At 34.7% G+C, this 24,065-nt stretch overlaps 2 protein-coding genes and 2 pseudogenes across 6 annotated transcripts; 3 read left to right on the top strand and 1 right to left on the bottom strand.

Annotated features, from left to right (window-relative positions):
- Positions 1-6,054: 6,054 nt before the first annotated feature.
- LOC143903130 (putative serine hydrolase) lies at positions 6,055-12,434 on the bottom strand. Of its 3 annotated transcripts, none has more exons than XM_077416557.1 (6): positions 8,797-9,432; positions 8,420-8,592; positions 8,092-8,346; positions 7,406-7,501; positions 6,642-7,110; positions 6,055-6,550 (listed from the first exon to the last, which is right to left on the bottom strand). In XM_077416557.1, the coding sequence occupies exons 3-5, from the start codon at positions 8,242-8,244 to the stop codon at positions 6,754-6,756; spliced, it is 606 nt and encodes a 201-aa protein (XP_077272683.1). In that variant the 5' UTR covers positions 8,245-8,346; positions 8,420-8,592; positions 8,797-9,432; the 3' UTR covers positions 6,055-6,550; positions 6,642-6,753. The 3 variants fall into 3 exon arrangements, with proteins under 3 accessions (XP_077272683.1, XP_077272684.1, XP_077272682.1); XM_077416558.1 differs by having other exon boundaries at positions 6,642-7,062; positions 8,797-9,380; XM_077416556.1 differs by lacking the exons at positions 6,055-6,550; positions 6,642-7,110; positions 7,406-7,501; positions 8,092-8,346 and adding an exon at positions 11,386-12,434 and having other exon boundaries at positions 8,797-11,320.
- Positions 12,435-12,720: 286 nt separating this feature from the next.
- On the top strand, positions 12,721-15,316 carry LOC143903056 (uncharacterized; annotated as a pseudogene). Its single transcript, XR_013258576.1, has 4 exons — positions 12,721-12,725; positions 13,587-13,801; positions 14,080-14,290; positions 14,610-15,316. The product of XR_013258576.1 is annotated as an uncharacterized LOC143903056 (transcript).
- Positions 15,317-15,973: 657 nt separating this feature from the next.
- LOC143903129 (uncharacterized) lies at positions 15,974-19,348 on the top strand. 2 transcript variants are annotated; one of them, XM_077416555.1, is made up of 3 exons: positions 15,974-16,328; positions 17,090-18,320; positions 18,439-18,577. In XM_077416555.1, exons 2-3 carry the CDS (start codon positions 17,125-17,127, stop codon positions 18,440-18,442), a joined length of 1,200 nt encoding a protein of 399 aa, XP_077272681.1. In that variant the 5' UTR covers positions 15,974-16,328; positions 17,090-17,124; the 3' UTR covers positions 18,443-18,577. The 2 variants fall into 2 exon arrangements, with proteins under 2 accessions (XP_077272681.1, XP_077272680.1); XM_077416554.1 differs by having other exon boundaries at positions 15,982-16,328; positions 17,090-19,348.
- A 1,088-nt stretch (positions 19,349-20,436) lies between these two features.
- On the top strand, positions 20,437-22,802 carry LOC143903065 (uncharacterized; annotated as a pseudogene).
- The last annotated feature ends 1,263 nt before the right edge of the window (positions 22,803-24,065 follow it).

Here is a 24,065-nt window from a genome sequence, read left to right as displayed (position 1 = left end):
TAGTCATGATTGGGGATGTCTAAAATTGGACGCGTCGCCAAAGATGGAATGAACGCAGAAGATGATGAAGGACTCGAACATGATTCTCCAATTAAATTTAACATTTTATCTGTATCTACAGCACAATTTTGCGTATCTGTATGTTGTAAAAGTTTCATACTGAATAATTTTTTAAAAGCGCGAGTAAACTGTATTGGTGTCGGATTTAAGCAATTACCGCCTTGTTGTCTAATGGAACCAAAAAAATTTTCAATACAGTCTTGATTTATTCTTCGTGTGCGAAGATATGGAAAATCATAACATTTTAATTTATTCCAAAGTAGCATTATACTTCTAATTGTTATTTGCCAACATTCAAAACAATTCTCTAACTCGTGAACCTTTTTTATTAATTACTTTTATATTTTTCATAAAATTTATCATTTGTTCTAAGAAATTAATTTGTTTTTCGCTTCCTGTAAATACTTTTCCATATTCTTTAGGGTTATTTATTGCAGAGGAATTTAAAATATCTAATAATTTGTCAAAATGATCGATGAAATCTATTGTTCCTACTGCCTCACTTGAAAGAAAGCCAGAGGACATCTGAGTACACATGCCTGCAGCTACGCGATTACTAAAAATTTGAACGGCATATTTGACTTTCATTTTTTGAAAACTGGTAGGTTCAATATGATTTTTAGATAGTTTCGGAGCGGTTTTAATCCATTGCTTACTATCTATGTTATAAAAATCGACAATATGAGTCCATAAAGCAACTTTGTCCATTCCAAATTCTATACGATGTTTGTATAAATTATCGCGTGTTCTTTTCATTAAATGGGGAGTATCAAATATGTACAATATTTCTAAATCGTCAACTAAAAAAACTGAATTGTTTATTGAAATGCCCAATTCACGAGACAGCTGCATGAAATTAGACCCCATATCCGAAATTAAAGCATGCACGGTAGCACCACAATTATGTAATTTACGTATAATGTCAAATATAATAGGTTTTAATATATCTGCTCTACATGTTGTTTCAACAAAACAAAAGCAAACTGGAAGTTTCCAATCACCTGCAATGCTGCGTGCCATAACAACAAAAGCATTTTTTGCAGGTTTCGCTGATCTCTCGTTGCCTGTATTTTCAAATCCAACTATTTCATCTTGTGAAAGATTATAAAATAAATGAGCTTTTAAACTCATTTCATCGATGCACAATATACAATGACGTTCTAAAGGCGGTAATGAATTTAATTTTACAGATAAAGCGTCAAAAATTTTGTTGTTTATGCCGGGTTTAATTTGCCATGTGTGCGTGAATGAATGTAGACCACGAATGGAAGGTAATGCAAACTGTTTCCTAAGTTCTCGATAATTTCGCGGACTTAAAAAAAATAAGCTTAAAGCAAACCGTTTAAATTCAGGACTATATCTTCTCCCATGTTTGCTTTTAATTTTCGCGTCAATTTGTGCAGATAATAATTGTGCAAAATTAGTCGGTAGTAACTTACAGCCTAATTGACGAAGAATTTCGTGTTCCTTAGATTCTTCCTGAGATTTTGTCTTGCTTTTTTCCAGGTTCTCAACTTTCTTTCGAAGCCGTCTAAGCCTTTCACGCAGCATTTTATTTTCTGCTTTTAATTTTAAACGTTGTTCTCTCCATTTCTTCTGCCGCGAAGTTTCTTTTACAGCTGCTGAACACATGCTGCTGGATGTGCTTCTAAACAATAGAGAAATATTATAACATTACAGAAATATATATTGCATGTATTGAAAAAAATAAAATAAAATTATAAAACTAGAAAAAATATAAATTTATTGAGAAAAATTAAGTAACAATTTTTCAATAATTTTACAATCCTGTACAGGAAAAAAATAAAGTACAAATAACATGAGAATTTTGAAAACTTCTAAATAAATGTAATTAGATACAGAATATATTATGTAATCATGTAAATAATTATTTTTTACATTTATTTTTATTGTTTTAAAAAATTAAGAGAAAAACGACAAAATAATATAAAATATAAAACTGAGAAATATAAGTTGAAATATATTTCAATGCGTGCATGTGTATTTATAAATTGAAATATAACTATCATAAACTGTATATCTTTACAAATAATACAATATAATTAAAATGCACACACTACATATGTTGAATGAAGTAAAAACTTACGGTTTAGCAATTTTAGCATTTCTATCCATGGCTAGCGTTGCGTTTGACGTCTGGATACTACTGAAACATATCACATACATTTTTCATACCCTACATTGATAGAAAAATAAAATATAATATATTTTGCAAAAAAAATATATTTTAACAGCAAAATCTATTTTTGTTATTATAGAAATATGTTATTTAGATAGATAGAGATTTAGCTAAGTTATTTAGATATATAGAGATTGAAGAACCTGTTTGTTTCTTCTTGTTGTTCAACAACTTCAATCACTGCTTCATCTTCCTTATCATTTCTTTCTTGTGTATGTTCTTCTGATGCTGTTATCACAAGTGTATTGCTGTAAAAGTTATATTATGGATAGTATTATTATATTTCATACATTATCAAATATTGTTTATATTATTAAATGTATATTATTATTTTATATTATCAAATGTTTTTTATCTTATCAAATATATAGTATCATTTTGTATTATAAAATATTGTTCATTATTAAAAAATTTAAATATTATTTAGAATAAACAATAATGTGCAGTATAAAAAGTTTATTACTTACTCTCTTCTAAAAAATATTGTAGGTACAGCATCAGGATGAAGAGAAGCTCTTTTTTGGCTTATTTTGTACCACTTTTCTTCAAAATGCAAGTGGCATAGTCGATAGTTGCGATGACCATATTCTGGGCCCATCACTTGCAAGTCGAGTCTTCCGGATGCATGTATCCATTGCAACCATCTAAAAATGTTATGCCAATTTGTTATTAACATAAAAAATATATTACATATATATAGATAGATTTTAGGGAAATATGAAAATATTGAATTATGTGTGTGTAGATTCAATATATATATATAAAATTATACATATACATGCTTTAAAAAATGATAATTAAAACCAAATTGTACCTATCATGTTCCTTAGGAAATAAAAAAAAGTGTCTTTTCTCCGTACTATTATTGTTGCACTCCTTCGCAACACACCATAAACTTGATTTACAATTCATCTTTTTCGATATTTTTCCTGTCTTCTAAGAAGCAGCACCTGCAACAAAACTAAGATCAAAAGTGCTTTTTGGAAGAGAATAGAAAATCTGTACAATATTATTTATATACAGATTAACTATTCTCTCTAAGACTCTAAATATAATTTTTCTTGGTTAACTGTCAATTTTAAGTTTTATTTCTTTCACTCTTTATGTAATTGAACACTGAACACTGAACACTTAACACTAAACACTGAATACTCCTGTACTCCTGCTCACTTTCTCTATCTTTCACGTCTAACTCCGATTTCTCGCACACTTCACTTCTGTAAGATGTCTGTTACCGCCAATTTTAACCGCTATATAGGTAAGAGAGAAAGCGCTATAAAAGAAATAGAGAGAGGAAGTGCGACAGAAGATCAGTTCTGTGATTGGTTATCTACTTAGCTCGCGCATGTGCAGTTGAATTTCGTACACGCTGAAATCGGGAGAGTTGCGCTACTGTATATACTGTGGCTGTATTCTTAGGCAACAGACTGAAGGAATATAGTGAGGAGTATCACCAAGAAAAGACGAAGATAGCTTCAGACAGTGACAGCCTGGCGAGCGAGAGTTTGTTGGGCTCCAAACAAAAACTCATCAGGTCAACCAGTATACAAGAAGAGCTGCTGACCACGTTCTAACGATGGAGAGCTGCAATTTTTTATTTATATTTATGTACACATACACACACGCACATGCACACGTGCAAACGCGTATGGTCGTATGTACCACTTCGCGTACATGCCTAGTTTATATCCGAACAGTGCAGAGGAACGACGCGAAACAAGAAATATAAGGAGAAAAATCATCTCTCTTTGGACTCTTTGTTTTCTTTTTTGTTATTATTTATTTGGGTATTTATTTAGAATAGCTACTGCACCTCAAATATCGATGAAATTAGGCTTAATCGATTCGTTTTTGCATAAAACGAAAGAATCTGGCAGAAAAATGCGGCGGTCTGCCCTGCGAAGCGAGATATTTAGCGTTAAAGTTGACGACTCTCAGGTTATGAAACCTGTCATACCGACGCGATGTAGCGACTGTGGTAGCGAAAGAAACATGCCCCGCGGCCACATGCGCATGCTCCGTGTCCGCACGCGCATGCAAAAGTGCGCGAATTTGAAACGTATGCATACTTATAATGCATAAATATAAATATGTATTTTTTATATACGAACTATTCTCTGCTTTAACAAATTATTTGTTAAATAAATACCACTACTTTCATCGTTTCCTTACTTACTCGGTTAGGCGGAGCGCGTGCCCCGAGGGCTTCGTGCCCCGGCGGTCACGGTGTTCTAGAGCCAAGCGTGTCAGAGTGACGTGAGGCCTTGCGGCCGATCGCCGTTAATACTCCCGCGTGATCCGATTCGAGGACACTGCCAGGCGGGGAGTTTGACTGGGGCGGTACATCTGTCAAAGAATAACGCAGGTGTCCTAAGGCCAGCTCAGCGAGGACAGAAACCTCGCGTAGAGCAAAAGGGCAAAAGCTGGCTTGAAAATTTGTTAAATAATTATTTGTTAAATAATTTGTTAAAGCAGAGAATAGTTGGTATATGGAAAGTACATATTTATATTTACAATGAATAGTTGGTATATAAATATGTACTTTTCATATACCAACTATTCTCTGCTTTAACAAACTATTTGTTAAATAATTTGTTAAAGCAGAGAATAGTTGGTATATGGAAAGTACATATTTATATTTACAATGAATAGTTGGTATATAAATATGTACTTTTCATATACCAACTATTCTCTGCTTTAACAAACTATTTGTTAAATAATTTGTTAAAGCAGAGAATAGTTGGGGTATGAAAAGTACATATTTATATGTACAATGAATAGTTGGTATATAAATATGTACTTTTCGTATACCAACTATTCTCTGCTTTACAAATTATTTCTGCTACAGATATTATGCGTCGAAGTTAACGAAACAGAAATAATTTGTTAAAGCAGAGAATAGTTGGTATATGAAAAGTACATATTTATATACCAACTATTCATTGTACATATAAATATGTACTTTTCATACCCCAACTATTCTCTGCTTTAACAAATTATTTAACAAATAATTTGTTAAAGCAGAGAATAGTTCGTATATAAAAAGTACATATTTATATTTATGCATTATAAGTATGCATACGTTTCAAATTCGCGCACTTTTGCATGCGCGTGCGGGCACGGAGCATGCGCATGTGGCCACAGAGCTGACAGAGCATGCGCATGTGGCCGCGGGGCATGTTCATAGCTGCGGTCCACTTGACGCTACAAATGCTTCGAAGCATTCCTTTTCTCTTTTCTTTCAATGAAGAAAGAAGGAGAAGAAGAACGCTCCAAAGCATTTGTAGCGTCAAGTGGACCGCAGCCCATGTCGCTACCACAGTCGCTACATCTCGTCGGTATGACAGGTTTCATAACCTGAGAGTCGTCAACTTTAACGTTAAATATCTCGCTTCGTTGGGCAGACCGCCGCATTTTTCTGCCAGATTCTTTCGTTTTATGCAAAAACGAATCGATTAAGCCTAATTTCATCGATATTTGAGGTGCAGTAGCTATTCTAAATAAATACCGACAATTTTTCAGCCGTCCGTTAATTCGACGATAACAAATAAATGGTGATCTATACATGTTAATGAATCAAGATAAAAAAAATGCATGAAATAATAAATTAAAAAATTTTTTTGAAGTTCAATAAAAAATGTCGATCAAACATTGTACGAAAATTATAAATAAATACTTGACAAAATAGTGCGCATCCTTATAATTTCCAATTCTTATTAGCATGAAATACTTTTTACATATTCAGTATTTAAATGTTTTACACAAGAGGAATATATAAATTATAATTATTTAAATATATTATTAAACATCCACTTTATTTACAATTGCTTGTTGGCATTACAATGTCTCATCAAGAGAAAAAAAAAACATTGTACACGTGATGTAATTTTTATCTTCGAAACATATTTTAATTTATATTTCGTTTATACACATAATATAGGTCAATTAATATATATTAATGTAATTTTGTTACAACAGTCCAAGACTTTAATTGTATAAAACTGAAAGAACAGTCTATTTCAGGCAAAAAGACTAGCAAAATTGAATCGTGCTAAACCCAAGTCAACCTAAAGCACACTTGAGCAAGTTCCGTACTCATACACTAAAAAGAGGCACAAAACCAATTTAAAAAATGTAAAGAATTATTTGTTACTTAAAATATTACAATGTAAATCATCTTTTTGCATATTGCATTACATAATCTTTAACTTTATTTCGAAAAGACTCTTTATCTTTAATAAACAAATCTGCTGCATCTCTGTTCAAAGGATCGTCAAAGTTTAGGAGATCCTAAAAGAGAAATACAAGTATATATAAAATACGTTCAGTATAAATGCACGAATTTAATAAATTATACAACCGAAAATGCTTATATACATACAGTGAAAAGAGAATTTAAACCCCATACGACGTCTTTCAGTTTGCGTGTTGGGGCCCATCCCATTCCATCAATGCTGCTTTGTCTTAAAATGGATAGACATACATCACCATCCTCACTTGAACCACTGTATCAGTGGTTTAGGGTTTCCCACTGCCAGACAGGTGAGATGTGCCGGTTTTCCCTCCTCGATCGGGCAGATCTGCGGCTTCTCGCGGAAGAATGGAGGCTGGCCTTCTTTCTTTGATTCGATCATCGCCTCAGCTTCGGCATAACTATCTAACCGAGTGCCCAGTTCGTTCTTCAAACGTCTAAGCGTAAACGTGTCCGCCGATCCGTACCGATTGATGCGTGCCCTCCTCTCGTCGTCGATCTCCTCGTCCATAACATCCGTGAATCGACGACGTTCCCGTATAATGGGTGCCTGATAACGAAATAGTAATAGCATGTAAATAGTCTTCCTTCGTGAACTCTGTAAATACATTTATATTATAGTTAAATATAGTTCAATATAATAAATAATAGCAATAATTTATGGAGTTGTATTGACAAATTTTTATTTTACATAATTTATTATATTTTGTATATAAGCGCCATACATGCATTACAATGGAACAGATATAAAATTTAATTTTTCTTTCATCCTATGTATAATTTATAGAGAGAGAAAGAGAGAAATTAAAGATTAAAATAGACGTGTTCTATTGTAATCAATTACAATTAGGTATAAATAATAGAAACATAAATATGAGTACCGTAATACTTACTCTATGCTTTGCCACCAGCGTTAATACATACGCAGAGTACAGAGAATTATCTGCATCAGCAGAATAATGTGAGTTGCGGTAAACCTCTTTTGTATCCTGCAAAATAAAGAGAGTGTGACTTAAAAATATATACAAAAGTAATGTGTTAAACTTTATTTTATAAATAAAGAAAGAAAAGGAAGGATTACCTTAGATTTAATCGATGTGGTTGAGATAGCCGGAGACGCAATAAAACAACGTACAAAATTATATGACAAGAAAAAGACCGATACTGACCAGAGACTCGATTCTTTCAGTCATATGAAAAATTTTCGTACATGTCAATAACGTTGCACGGTCCACTGATTGGTGTATAATTTACGATCTAAGCAGTATACACTAATCAATGTTCACACAGCGTTATTTTCGTATGCGTTTCAGAATCGTAGGTTATGTTTCACAAAAGGCGTTGAGACCGATACAAATAAATATCTGCACTAGTTGCCCCCATTCTATCAATCTCCAACTTTTCCCAGTTGGGAGAAAACGAACGCAGTGTTGGGAATTCTCAATACTGCCAACTTTATTATTTTTCCCAACACCAGCCGAACCTATTTTCGAACGCACTCTATGTAACTACTAACCGGAAATGTTATTTGTAAATGTTTATAGAATTAATTATAATTGTGATAAGCAGCTTTACTTACAACTTGCATGAAAGCTTCTTGATCAGTTTTTAGCATATCTTCAAAAGTCAGAAAATTGTCAATGAAAGATAAAGGAAGATATTGTTCAATCTTTGTATTTTGTACAATACTTTCCTTAGAATATTTCTCAGCCTCGCGGCCCGAGTACATCATCAAGAATATATGTTCGATCCTTAATACTTTGGTATATTTCTTTTCTTCTGCAAATTTCTCTCTTATATAGGTCGAAAAATAGATCTTGAATCACCAGCACACCTATTTACAGCACATATAGATAATTGAGTTCTTATCATTAATATGCAAGTTTTAGAATATAATAATTACTTACCCATATAAAAATGTTGTATACAAATTAAAAGCGCTCGACAGCACAAGCACAAACGTACGTATATATGACACACTCACGCATCATACGTATTAAAATAATGCGACTACAGTCTCCAGAACTATTACTGTCGCGACAAGCGTGCGTCTGCTCATGATCTCGACGCGTTCAAACACCTGAAAATAATCGACAGTAAATTGCAAGAAAATAGCAAATAATTCCACTATATAGCTTCTACCAATACCCAAAGAACGTTATTTGTAGTTAACCTAAATTATAGGTTATAGATCGCATCATATCAGCTACTATTCATAGCACGTGTATGGTTAATTGAGTTCTTATTATTAATATACCACTTTTAGAATATAATAGTTACTTACTTATATATAAATATACTGTAAATAAAGAGCACTCCCCACTGCTTGATCTACACGCGTGTATACGCACTCACGCATCGTACGTAGGATAATGTACGCATCATGGCTGTCGCGATAAGCGTTGCGCACAATATAAAACAATGGGTGCGTTCAGCCAATACTCCGCTAGCCTAGCAATCGTGAGCAGTCGCTCGTTTTCGCTCGTTTCTTTTCCTTTGACCCAATGGATTAAAAGGAGAGGAAACGAGCGAAAACGAGCGACTTCTTACGATTGCTAGGCTAGCAGAGTATCGGCTGAACGCACCCATTAACATTCTAACAACAGAAAATTAATATAATACCAACGTTATTTCTAAGTCCAAATTACAAAGAATTTTGAACTGTTGCATTGATCTCAAATAAATGTCAGAGTAACATTTGAAAAATATTTTCTGTAACGTTTTTAAAATATTTTAACAACATTTAGAAAAATCATATTACGAAATAATATTTTTCAAATATGTATATAATATTATTAAAAAACGTTTAAAAATTACACATAAAGTCAATATTTCTAAACGTTAATTTAATGTTCCTTGCTTACTAAGATTGACCATCATTGACATAGCTGTTTATAAAGTAATAACGTTGGCAACATGGAATTGAATCAATAACTTGTACGGAAAAATGGGACAGGATGCATTTTTCTGTACGAGATTTATATTCGAGAAATTCATTCGAGTTGCCTGTGTATACACGATTCGAGTTTTAGTAACTTTTTCTCGGATCGAGGACTCGGACCGATTTCTAGTATCGTGTACATAAGGCTTTAAACCTTGTATACACGATACTAGAACTTGAATCGTGTATACAGGCAACTCGGATGAATTTCTCGAATAGAAATCTCGTACAGAAAAATGCATTCTGTCCCATTTTTCCGTACAAGTTATCGATTCAATTCCATGTTGCCAATTAACGTTATTACTTTATAAATAGCTAGTCAATGATGGTCAATGTAACGTTGGACAACGGAAATGTATATAACTTTCATAAATCTTTGATAAATAAAGAAAACAGAATTATATATATATATATATATATATATATATATATATATATTCCACGGGCCCAGGCTCATACTCAGCTCTCGACAAAAATTTCATAAATGTTTTACACATATAAAAGTATTTATATACACGGAACCAATAATTATTTTTTATTTTTTGTAATCATAAACCTATTCGAGCATATAATTAGGTAAATGAAAAGGTATATTTTAAATATTATAGACATTTGATTCTGAAGTGCACTATTCTTGCACTTAATCATATGTTCATATAGAGTACATTTAATTACTCAATGCAAAATTTTAAAAATTAAAAAATAAAGATTTATTATAATAGCTAGTTCATAAAATATACATATTTATCTTATCATTTTATAAAAAAATATATATATGCATGTACATATATATATGTATATAAATATAAATATATATATATATATATATATATATATATATATTTAGAAAATATCTTATAAAATATCTGTATACCAATATACATATACTCAATATAGATGGAAATATGAGTTTTGGTCTCTGTTATGTTATGATCATTATGAATTATGCATTATATTAAGTAACACATTTTGCTAATCTATTCTACGTTCTCTTGACATACAAACTTCATTTTATTACAATATAATGTTTATGACATTTAATCATACTTTTCTAAAAAGGGATTAATAATCTCTGCTGTATTTTTTGCATGTGTTAGGTGAAGATGATGCGTTGCTGATAGAGTCTCAAAATGTACTTTGTCATTAGCAGCTTTCAATATTTCCAATGCTCTATAAAAATTTTCTTTTCCTTCACCATAGAAATTATTGTCTCCTTTTATTATTAAATATGGACACGTTATGAGATTTGCATATTCTTCTAGTTGATCTCGTGAAAACATACTATGGACGGGTATAACTCGCAATCTAGGATCCCTGTTGATAACGTACGTTCCATCTTCTTTTTGCGTGGTACCTCTAGTCATAAGAATTTTATATGACGATTCATCCAAATTTAGGAATCCTGCAGACGATTTCTTCATAATTTCGCTTTGCGAGTAACTAGGTTGAACATTTCTTTCCTCTATCTTGAAAAATGCATCAACCGCATTTCCAAATCCGGTAGCATGCATGCTTGTATTAACAGATGGAAACTTGAAAAAGTCCAAAGCTACAACATACTGCAGCTCTTTTGGAAAACTTGCGGCATACCAATATATCGTCATAGCACTTAAGGAATGTGCTATTACTTTTATTCTTTCCCATCCAAAGTATCTTTTAATTCTTTTGATTAATAAGAAGTATATCAATTCAGTATACATAAATCCTGGTGGTAACCATGAAGACAGTCCATGTCCAGGTAAATCGATGGCCAGAACTGGTGTATTTTTTATAATAAGAGGTGCTATGTTATCAAATGATGCGGCATTATCTTGCCAGCCATGCATAGCCAGAATAGGTTGTTTATTTTGTGATCCCCATAACTTGCCTAAAATAAAACTTATGTTTGTAGTTGCAAAAGTCTGTATTTGCAGAAAAGCTGTATGTACGAACCGGCCACCTTGCCCCAAGGTACTGGAATTTCTATTTCCTTAACTTCATGTTGTACGGATTGCGATTTACTGCACAACGCTTTCATCAACTTTGTACACAAGCTTGGTCTCAAACCATGATTTACAAATCGTGTAAACATGCTATAAAATACATATATATCTTTAAAATACATGTATCTTTAGCACACAACTATAAACTCCGTCCAACGAGAGATAATGGTTGGATCGGATGAAAACTCGTCCGTTTCGCGCAGGTCTCCACCAGAGAGAAGGATGAGAGGCGCAATGACGGCGATTTTCTTGGGACGCTTTTGCTAGGCCGTACAGTAGCGCTACACATCCACTTTCAGGAATTGAAACTACTGAGTCACATCCACTTTTCAATACTGTCGATCAATTTGGTTCATGTCCGTGCCGTATACATACATCCACTTTTCGATATTGGCTGCGGTCCACTTGACCACATATACTGTGACTTGACGCTACAAATGCTTTGGAGCGTTCTTCTTCTCCTTCTTTCTTTATTGAAAGAAAAGAGAAAAGGAATGCTTCGAAGCATTTGTAGCGTCAAGCGGACCGCAGCTATTGTCGGTGTTGTCGGTCTTTGGTGGTTTGTGTCCGTGCTAATGGTTCATGTCCGAACTACTCAGCTGGAGGGGACGCTGGCCGCGGCGGCCGAAATTTTGACGCTGTTTTCCTTTTCATGAATTTCAATTTCACCTTAAAGGTGCCTTTTCATGCTGACGCTCGACGCTCATTTTCAGCGGAAAAAAGGTCGCATGACCACACGTGACGCCGGCGTCAATTGAAATTCATGAAAAGGAAAACAGCGTCAAAATTTCGGCGTCTTCGCGCTGCTTTGGCTTTGACGTTTAAAGCTGAGAAAATCCAGTTTTCTTTGCTTGACGCTAGCGTCAGATCGAAATCACGTGATCTCGCGATACGCTGAAACTGGCTGAAACGAGCGTCCCATGAATTCGCACCTTTAGCCAGCTATTGCCACGCATTTCGGATATCGCGTCTTGTGTCTCACCGAGCGCCGAGTCTCGAGTTGGCAAATTGACGATGTATTATTACGTTTATACATTTATGTTTACATTTACGAATTTTAATTTTTATGTTTATAAATATTTATTTAATTATATTTACAATTTGTGTATATATATATAATATATATATATACATATATACACACAAATCGTAAATATAATTAAATAAATATTTATAAACATAAAAATTAAAATTTATATATAGATAAAACTCTATTTTCCTTTTTAGATATGTGATTTTCGATTAAGAATCATAAATGTAAATGCACGATTTCCGGGAAGCTCACATGATGTATATATCTGGAATAATTCAAATGCTAGGCAACTAGCGGAACAAATATATGCAAGATATGGGAGAAATACTTTCTGTTTGCTCGGTATGTACAATATATTTATGCAATTTTGTATTTCGTTTATACATGTTTTCATATGTATGCTTTAAACTCTCATATAATAATTGCTTCAATTTGCAGGTGATTCAGGATACCCTTTACGACCATGGCTGCTAACGCCTATTGCTAACGCACCAGCCGATGACCCCAGAAGCTCGATAATGAACGACAAATGTCGTGCCGTTCGTTGATTGAAAGGTGTAATGGCCTTTTAAAAATGAGATTTTGTTGTTGCCTAAAGCATCGAATATTACACTATTCTCTTCGAACTTGTTCGCAATGTTACGTATACGCACGTATGCGAAGGGAGAGAATACGTATACGTTTCTCATATTATATTCTTGAACATCATTTAATGGCCTTCGCAATTGAAAACGTATACGTTTCTCATTGCACCGAATTACGTTTGGCAACGATGGAAAATCTACGATCTTTCTACAAACATTAGGTAAGAATCACGCAGTGTGAAACAGAGAAGATATCCGTAAATTAGGTTATATACGTGTTGCTTAACTAGAAATTACCGAAGACACTGATTTAAAAGGTTTGTAATAGAATCATTATTTAATTAGTCTCCTTAGGCCCGGTTTCTTCAGCGTCGGATAACTTTATCCTTAGGTTAAACTCACTCTTTGTTTCTTTCTAAGGGTTAGGTTATAAACTGAAGAAACCGGGCCTTAATCAATAGAAGTAATAAAACTAAAGAAAAAATATGTTGTTATAAGTGTTAACATTTATTTAATTGTTATTCTGTATTACAGAACGGATAACTTTGACAAAAGAAAGAGAGCTGCAAACATTATAAATGAACAGAAAACTTTTACTTATAGAGTACATGACAAAACATACAAAATTAACGAAAGGAAAATTCTCAGCATCTTTCACGCTGAAAGACTCCATACATTTATGGAATGAAATAAGTGACATCTTAAACTCTGTTAATGGAGCGAAAAAAGATTGGAAAGGTTGGCGTAAGGTAAAAAAATATTTTTGTGTATAAATAATGCAAAACTTCATAGTTAACAATTATCATGTAAAAGAAAAATATGTAGGATAAAGCCCTACAAAACTTTTTATTTGAAAAAATAAGAAATGGTATTGTTTCTCGCTTTAATCATTTTGAAATATTATTTACAGTTTAAAAGAGAGACTTGCAAAAAGACCGATTTTATAACAATATACAACAAGATAGATATGGCAGATATGAGACTTATGTATTGTGTTTCAGTGTTTTATAAGCTTTTATTGTTCTAGTGCTGGCATGATTTCCAATCACGCAGTAAGAAGAAACATGGTGTTATAATGAAGTCTATGGCATCAACAGGTGGTGGTACACAAAAAACGGACGTATTAACACGTACCACAAGAAGAGCAAGTTCTGGATATGATGTGTCCAACCAGTATAACTGGACATCTTGATATACCAGAATCCACTGTAACTTTAGTGGACGATGCAGATAACAATGTAAAATAACAAAAAATATTGCATGGCTGCGTTTTGATATTCACAGCCAATACTTCAAATCTATAGTATGTTACATAAACTGAAGATTCGCAGTAGTGGCAGTAAATATTGGAATGCACAGTCCACATCTTTCTTATTATCTATTATTTATTTATATATACAGTGTAATACAGTGAAATAGATTTGCTCCATATTACATTTAAAATCAACAAATTTTATAATGTTTGTGTGTGTGTATATATATATTGTATGAAATTAGCAATTAATGAAATTAGCAACGTATAATTTTTAATGATTATAATGTTTATTTGTCTTCCAGGATTATATAATGCAAATGGAAGTGGAATTTCTAGATGAATATGAAGACAGTGATACTTCAAACATTCCTCACGATACTTTAAAAAGTAATGATATCAATATTTCAGCATTACAAAACATAAATGCAATGTTAAGGAATAAACACAATAACTGTAAGGAAGTATTGATTGAAAAAAAAATAGAAATTAGATAAAAAACAGTAATGCACATATTGAACAAGATAAATGTGCTGAAGACTTTCAGAAAAATGACAATACACTAAAAGATTCAAATGCTCGTGTACAAAAAGCCGAAAATGAGGAAACAAATAACACCAATTCGGGAAAAGGAAAAAAAATATCAAAAAAGAATTTAAAAAATACTATTGAAATTTCAACAAAATTAAACAATGTTTATGCACAAACATATGAATTAAAAAGGAATTATTACAATGCTAAGCTAGAATATTTAAGGAGATTGGTGGAAGCGCATAAAAAATTAGCCGGTGTTACACAACCCGTGACAAAAAAGTGATATTTGAATTATACATTATACTGCGAGATACTGCGAGAAACCGTTGGTTGACTAACATCCATGTATATGTTTTTTCCAATATCCATTTGATATGATCCACTCGCAAAGAAACGTAATGCTGTTATAATCTGTGAACATATTGCTTTCTTATTTAATGTTTATGCAAATAAACAAAATTCTGTGTTATATTAAAAATATTCGAATTATTACCTTAGTTGTAGGATTGATTGCAGATATTCTCGTTTGCGGAGTCATATGTGGCTCGACAATGTCTATTACATATCTTGCTGCGGCTTTACTTAGACGATACAATTGCACAAATTTTTTATTGGGTAACTCAAAAGGATCATCTTGATCACGAATATGATAATTATACTGAATATTCCGATCTCTTCTTTCTTCTACTATTTCAGCGTTTTGTAACGCATTAATGATTGGAACATTTATTATAATATCTTTCAAGTCCATTTTTGGTTTCTACTAATTGTACGTATTATATTTGTATCGAGCTTGTCACTTAAAACATGTACGTTTCTCTTGCAACGACTGCTTTGACCCATGCGTTGCATTGCAAAAAATTGCGAACGAAAATTTACGTATACGTTGCGTTTGCGACTGTCAAGAATACTGTTCTAGGGATTTTTCACTGCGATTATTCGCAACGTCCTACTTGCGTATACGCAACTATTTCTGCGACTGTCAAGAATACTGCTATAGGGATTTTCCATTGCAATCATTCGCAACGTCCTACTTGCGTATACGCAAGTATTTCAAGAATAGGGCCCCTCTGGGGTTTCTTTCTGGTAACGCGGATGACGCGCTGACGGGAGCAGTCATATTACTCATATTGCTTTTCTTGCAAAACGGGTCGGGCGCTGATTGGCTCAAAAATTGAACGAGTGCGCAGCGTCGGGTCGGGGTCGGGAATGCTTCACCTGTCTACTTACAGTACTTACACCATGGTTAAGCCGTTAGCAATGACGAGGGACGTGGACGGACGAGCGGCGCTCGACGTTCGGATAAATTTCGAATAAAGACGCATGGACGATCCGACGATATGCTGGGCTTACACGTGATTTGCAGCGCCTAACATGTAACACAAGAGCAAGAATAACGAACATGGTGCTGACGGATACCGTGGAAATGCACGACTCCGAGGTGCCATCCATACCGACATCTTGAATCAGCTGTCAAGCAGACGATACAGGTATGAAACACATTTCCGACAGATCCTGGCATCTAATTATTACAATTCCGTCGGTGATTCGAGCAGGAAAATAATAACGTCGGAATTTGCTGTTGCATATTTTTTTATCGCAAATATTTTTTGATATTCTATTTTTATTTTTGAAAAATGCATCCATATAAATGATATAATAATAATAATAATAATAATAATAATAATAATAATAATAATAATAATAATAATAATAATAATACTTTCGAGAATAATTATGTTCACGAGAACTGCAATTTATCCGAGAAATAGGAGAGTTTGTAAAAAAAAGTAATTGATTGTAACAAGCATTGGGTGCATTCCGATATTCACTGTCAGTACTGAAAATCTATATTTTACGTCATGTACACTATAGATTTTCAGTACTGACAATTGCTGACAGTATATATCGAAATGCGACCACTGTAATATATCTCGATTGTGTACATACTATTTACGCGAAATAATTAACAATGGTGATTGGTTGGATTTAAAGGTAATAACCAATCGTCTATATAGCTACTTAGCAGCTCAGTGTGTGGTCCAGCTCATGGATGCACCCAATGAATTCGAGATTATATCGAATTGCGAAGCGTGTGACAAATAAGGTATTCACGAAGAATGCAAAACGCGTTATCGAGAACTATTAGTGATTGGTTGCTTTTTTCACACGATTTTAATCGGATTTAATGTTTCGCGACACATACACGATTTTCGAACAAATTACTTATGTGCATGTTATATGATTTCAGCATTTATCGCGTTATTTGATGATCTTCGGTGGGACATGGAAATATCTGAAGGCAATGTACAAATAAGAAATCAGCCGACAAACTTGATCTCAGCTTACGATAAGCAGAAGGATGATGAGCCCGAGGTGGATCTTAATGAAGTCGAAATAATTACATCAGCGCAGAATTTTTGCGCAATCGAGATCAGAGAGACTAAGAACTATGATGAGAAAACGATTGACAAAGATCAGAGTGAAGCGAACGAATCAAACACTTCAGAATCCACTTTAGAAAATATACAACATACCGAGAACGGCGCTATTACCAACGTGCTAACAGATCCAATTTATTTAGACTCTTTGAACTCTAATTCCATAAATATCGAGTTCCAAAAACAGTCAAACGCAACGGAAGTGTTTATTCGAAACAACGAACAGATAACAACCAATTACAATATATCTACAGTGACTATATCGAACGAACTTTTGGATGGGCTTAATATCAATATAAAAAAGGAGGATGACGAAGATCACGGAACATATACCGCAGAATGGTTATGCGACAGCAATAACGACGCCAATATACGACTGAGGATCTTGAAGGATGCCAAACAAAATGTACAAATTCCCGTTGACGTAGACGACATAATCACGTTAGCGAAACGTAAAAGCCAATTAACGGATAGCAAGGATAGCCTTGAACAGGAAAAAACTAAATTATCCAGAAGATCAAAAAAACACGTCAAGTTGAAGTCCGCCGTGCATCATCAAGGCTGCAGGGAAAGATTGAGGAAAAAGGCTGAATGTATGAAAGAGAAACGGAAAAAGCTATACGAGCAAGAGAGCGAGGAGCAACGTTTGCAAAGGTTGGCAAAGGAAGCGGCGAAGAGACGCGAGATGAGAATGTATTACGAGACTCCGGAGCAACGGAGGAAACGACTCGACGCTGAAGCAGCTAGAAAAAGAGAATATAGAATGTATAACGAGACGCCGGAAGATAGGAGAAAGCGACTGGATCGTGAAGCTGAAAGAAGAAGAATTAAGAGATTGTCATTATACGCAAACGAAACGCCGGAACAGAGAAGGGAAAGATTAAATAAAGAGTCGGCAAAGAGGCGAGAGGCCCGCTTGAGTCAGTATGCTAAAGAGACAGAAGAGGAAAGGAAGGAAAGATTGCGAAGGGACGCGCTGAGAGCCAGGGAAATGAGATTCACAAGATCCGCCATCGAGACGGAAGAGGAGCGTAGGCAAAGGTTAGTAAAAGATGCCCTTAGAAAAAGGGAGGTAAGAATGCATGGCAGTCATGCAGTGAACAATAATTTTACGGAACTCCGAACCGTTCGCAATTTTCAAGAATTGAACGATGTGCAGATAAGAGACAATCCTGAAAATCAATTGGACGGCCATTATCTGAGCAACTGGATGATGTGGTTTCAAAATACATTGACACAGACTGTTCACAGTGAAGAACAGGTCACAGAGCCGCAAGCACAGCATAATAGATAACTTGTGTTTTCCGTTATGAGCATGATTTCTCAAGAACTTTCGTATATAAACGCGATAATTGATAATAGAAAACAATCTGGATGTGCTTTATATATGCTTCCTATATAATTCTCGGACGTGGAGAGACAAAATCGTAACGGCACAATTACCATTACGCCAATTATTTATTTGATAGCATTACAAGACAATAGCAATAGCAAGAGAGTTATAAATTCATATTAGAAACACTATTTTATAATATTTATAAACGCCGGAATGAACACAATTACGCTGTTTTGTCGACAACTAAAAAGAAATCTTACAACAGTTATAACTTAATTCGCATTATTTGTATCAACTGCTGAGGACAGATGAAGACTTCAGAGAAAAACCGAACATTTTTCAGTGTGTTTGCGTAATGTTTAATCGTGCGACTAATTATTTAAATATTTAAAAGATTTTCTTGCTCGCGTAAAAGATATGAGATACATCTTAAAGTAACATAGTTACTCTTTGATGTTAGGTTTAAGTGTATAGATAAATTTTGAGAGGTTGATGCGACAAAAGAATGGGCGTTGTGCATTGAAAAAACAGACAAGAGAAGCAATTCTTGCCAGTGCCTTTTATTCATTGTTCAACAAAATAAGCGTTCAGACTGAATTCATTAATACATATGGCATTTGAACATGAGTGAATGATTCTGGTGAAAGTTTGACTGTCTCTTGTGCTATTTGTACAGACAGTTATTATGTACTTCTTTCTACAGTTCCTTTATAATAAATATAATAATAAATTATGTTATAATGTGTCATTTCACTTTTTCTATAAATACATATTTTTTTAAATTCCAATTTATTTATTCTATACACGCAAAATTGTTTGATAGTTTATTGATTTATCAATCATTTAATGATATTTTTATTTAAAATAAATATTTAATAGATACAAATTATTATAAACTGCAACTATTGCAATCAATATGCAGGAAAATATAATTAAGGTGAATTTAATTTAATTTAATGTTCAAATGTATTATTTTACAAAATAATGAACAAATGACATGAATTAAAAACTGCGTAAATTGTTAGGGAGAATTCACATCTTGGCAGAATAGCAGAAAGCAGAAAAGCAGCAGCGGTAAATCTGAAGAATAGTGGCCTCCTCACCGATTTTGTTCAACTTGGGCTTAATCGACGCGTTTTTGCACGAAACGACCGAATCTGGCAAAAAAAAGTGTCGCTCTGCCCCGCGAAGCGAGATATTAACGGTTAAAGTTGACAGGAATTAGGTTATGATTCCTGTCATACCGACAAGATGCAGCAACACTGAACTGAACTTGCCCTGCGGCCATATGCGCATGCTCAGTGGTCGCACGCGCATGTAAAACTGCGCCAATTTTAAATGAATTTTATTTGTGCAGAATAACCAAGCATCTCGATTCAAGCAGTTAGGTCTCACGCTGAGAGTTTCATTAATTTAATTATGCGTGGGAAGCACACACATACACACACACGCACACACACGGGGGGTGGTGCGAGGGGGGGCCTTCGGTCTTTCTCTCCCCCGCACCCACCCTGCCGGTAGGCAGCGTTGACCTCGCTTTACAACTTAAAGTACATTCTAAGTTGTAAAGCGAAATTATAAAGCACATGCATGGAAGGGTGCAAGGGGGCTTACATGCGTGAGCGCACGTGAACAGGAAGGCTTTTCTCTCCTGCACCCCCCCCCCATGCATGTACTTTATAATTTCGCTTTACAACTTAACATGTACTTTATGTTGTAAAGCGAGGTCCACGCTGCCTACCGGCGGGTTGGGTGCGGGGGAGGAGGGGGCCGATGGCTCCCCCTTGCACCCCCCGTGTGTGTGTGTGTGTGTGTGTGTGCTTCCCACGCATAATTAAATTAAAGAAACTCCCAGCGTGAGACCTAACTGCTTGAATCGAGATGCTTGGTTATTCTGCACGATTTAACTGTTTAATGATTTTCGTTAAAGCAGGGCACACACACACGTGTGTATGCCCTGCTTTATAGAAGTTGTGATTTTCGTTAAAGCAGGGCACACACACGTGTGTATGCTGGTGTATGCCCTGCTTTATAGAAGTTGTGATTTTCGTTAAAGGAGGGCACACTCACGTGTGTATGCTGGTGTATGCCCTGCTTTATAGAACTTGTGATTTTCGTTAAAGCAGGGCACACACACACGTGTGTATGCCCTGCTTTATAGAAGTTGTGATTTTCGTTAAAGCAGGGCACACACACGTGTGTATGCTGGTGTATGCCCTGCTTTATAGAAGTTGTGATTTTCGTTAAAGGAGGGCACACTCACGTGTGTATGCTGGTGTATGCCCTGCTTTATAGAACTTGTGATTTTTGTTAAAGCAGGGCACATACACACGTGTGTATGCCCTGCTTTATAGAAGTTGTAATTTTCGTTAAAGCATACGTACACGTGTGTGTGCCCTCTGCTTTATAGAAGTTGTGATTTTCGTTAAATCGTATAGAATAACCAAGCATCTCGATTCAAGCAGTTAGGTCTTACGCTGAGAGTTTCTTTAGTTTAATTATGCGTGGGAAGCACACACACACACACACACACGGGGGGGGGGGTGCTAAGGGGGGGGGCCTTTGGCCCTCCCTTTCCCGCACCCACTCCACCGGTAAACAGCGTTGACCTCGCTTTACAACTTAAAGTACATGCTAAGTTGTAAAGCGAAGTTATAAAGCACATGCATGGAGGGGTGCAAGGGGGCTTACATGCGTGAGCTCACGTGAACAGGAAGACTTTTCTCCCCTGCACCACCCCTCCCTCAAGCATGTACTTTATAATTTTGTTTTACAACTTAGCATGTATACTTTATGTTGTAAAGCGAGGTCCACGCTGCCTACCAACGGGGCGGGTGCGGGGAAGGGGGGGGCGAAAGCCCCTCTCGCATCCCCGTGTGTGTGTGTGTGTGTGTGTGTGTGTGTGTGTGTGTGCGTGTGTGTGTGTGTGTGTGTGTGCGTGCGTGCGTGCGTGCGTGCGTGCGTGCGTGCGTGTGTGTGTGTGTGTGTGTGTGTGTGTGTGTGTGTGTGTGTGTGTGTGTGTGCTTCCCACGCATAATTAAACTAATGAAACTTCCAGCGTGAGACCTAACTGCTTGAATCGAAATGCTTGGTTATTTTGCACCATTGATTCATTTAAAATTGGCGCAGTTTTACATGCGCGGGCGACCACTGAGCATGCGTGTGTGGCCGCAGGGCATGGTTGTATTCGCTACATCTCGTCGGTATGACAAGAACATTCTTGTCAACTTTAACCGTTAATATCTCGCTTCGCGGGGCAGAGCGACATTTTTTTCTGCCAGATTCGGTCGTTTCGTGCAAAAACGCGTCGATTAAGCCCAAGTTGAACGAAATCGGTGAGGAGGCCACTATTCTTCAGATTTACCAAACATTCTGCAATGGGACAACGATTTTACAATAATGCAATTAATTTACCTGATTTTACTGCCATTAGCATCAGACATAATGTACCATATGTTATGGTAGCTGACGAGGCCTTTCAACTAAATGCATTTACGATGCGACCGTATCCATCGTCGATCAGGCTAATCAGGCAACAACGAATATTCAATTATAGATTGAGTAGAGCTGGACTAGTGGTAGAAAATGCATTTGGCATACTAGCAAGTCGTTGGCGTATTTTCCATAAACCTATAAATACTAGTCTCGAAACGGCAGATGCAATAGTTAAAGCAATGGTTTGTTTACATAATCTTTTGATGGATACTTCGTATTAGTGTGGAGAAAGTTACGTTGACAAAACTTCTATAAATGGACAAGTAATTGAAGGAGAATGGAGAAAAACGAATATAAATTTAAGTAATTTTAACGAGGAAGTAAGTTTTGGTAGTAATAATTACACAAGACATGCGGGCGAAATTAGAAACATCTTTGCAGATTATTTTATGAATGAAGGTAAAGTTCCTTGGCAAGATATGGTATAAATGTACAAGTATAACATAGGGTTTGTTTTCTATTGCTAAACTGGCTGCACTAGTTCAAAGTTTATTTTTTTCCTTTTAATGTTGAGTAAAAAAGATGAACTCACAATTAATGCAGCCAGTTCAGCAATAGAAAACAGATCTACAATATTGTGTAAGCAAATGTAGATATCCTTACTTCTGTAAAATAAAATAAAATAAGAGTATTTTATACACTGCACTGTTCTTAAATTCTAAAAAAGTAGAAATATATTTTTACATCAAGAAATGTTTTTATTTTTAAAAGATAATATGAATACATGATGTAATACATAACACAAAGATCAGTTATCTTTAACAGTTATAGTTACACAAAAACAATAAATAATGTAACAAGCAAATAAACTCTATAATGCTTGAAAAATAAAAATCTGTTATCTTCAATAGTTATAGTTATAGTTGTACGAAAACTAAAAGTAATGTAACAAGCAAATAAACTATAATGTTTGAAAAATAAAAATCAGTTATTTTTAATAGTTATAGTTGCACGAAAACTAAAAGTAATGTAATAAGCAAATACAATCTATAACGCTTGAAAAATAAAATAGGAAAACTAAACATGTGCGGAATGTTAATACTTTTGCTATTATCATAAAATTAAAATCATAACTCAGGTACCAAAAGTATTTGGAAAAAATAATACTACATATATGTGTTTGTAGACACAAAAATTTTCATAGTATAATGATAAATTATTCCTAAGAATAATTTAACATTACAGATTTTGATTAGCAAAATTATAATAAAAAAAACTAAATCTCGTATATTTTAAATGTTAAATAAGAACTGAAAGATATTACATGTCCTCTTCAAGAAGCAACGTTAATATTTTATTCATAACGCGCTTTGAGACGTTTACAGTCATTTCTCTAAGACATGTCTCAATATACTTTGAAAAACTTGCAATTTTATCAGGCTTCATATTTTCAGGTTCATTTTTTGGTCTGGTTCGCTCCAATTCCTTTAATACGGCTTCTTCGAAACGTGTGTCAGCATTTTCAACTGTTATTGATTTCTCTACAGACAAATAAAACAATATTTAATCAACTTTTTCATTGCAAAGTGTGCAATAGAGAAAACATTTGTTATGTACTAACTAATACGTTTTGGGGGTACAGGTGAATAAGCTGAAGCTTCAGCATCTAAAGTAGATTGTACACTATCTGAAAAATAAAAAATTTAAGTATAGATAAAAAAAAAGAAAATTTTAAGGTTCCTGGGTGCTTACCGCTTCTATTGTTCTGTAATGACGTCACAAGCGAGAAATAACACGTTAAGAATTCTTGCGTGCAATTTCCAAATAAAAAGATATTTGCATAAAAGAACAGTTGAGATTAATTCAGTACACTTTGAAAATAATCCGAAGTCTATCCCTTTCCCTTGACAGTTAATAAACAACCGTAATATGAATGTAATACAACTAGCTTAACCTTGCAGGTTTATACGCAGGCGCATGACTAGGCTTCGTATTACATTCACTTTGCGCCTGTT

The sequence above is a fragment of the Temnothorax americanus genome, unplaced genomic scaffold (genome assembly GCF_048541705.1).
Source record: "Temnothorax americanus isolate GAGA-0224 unplaced genomic scaffold, ASM4854170v1 Scaffold43, whole genome shotgun sequence".
NCBI lineage: Eukaryota > Metazoa > Arthropoda > Insecta > Hymenoptera > Formicidae > Temnothorax > Temnothorax americanus.
Note: the sequence above shows the minus strand (reverse complement) of the source record. Positions and strands in the feature narration are given on the sequence as shown.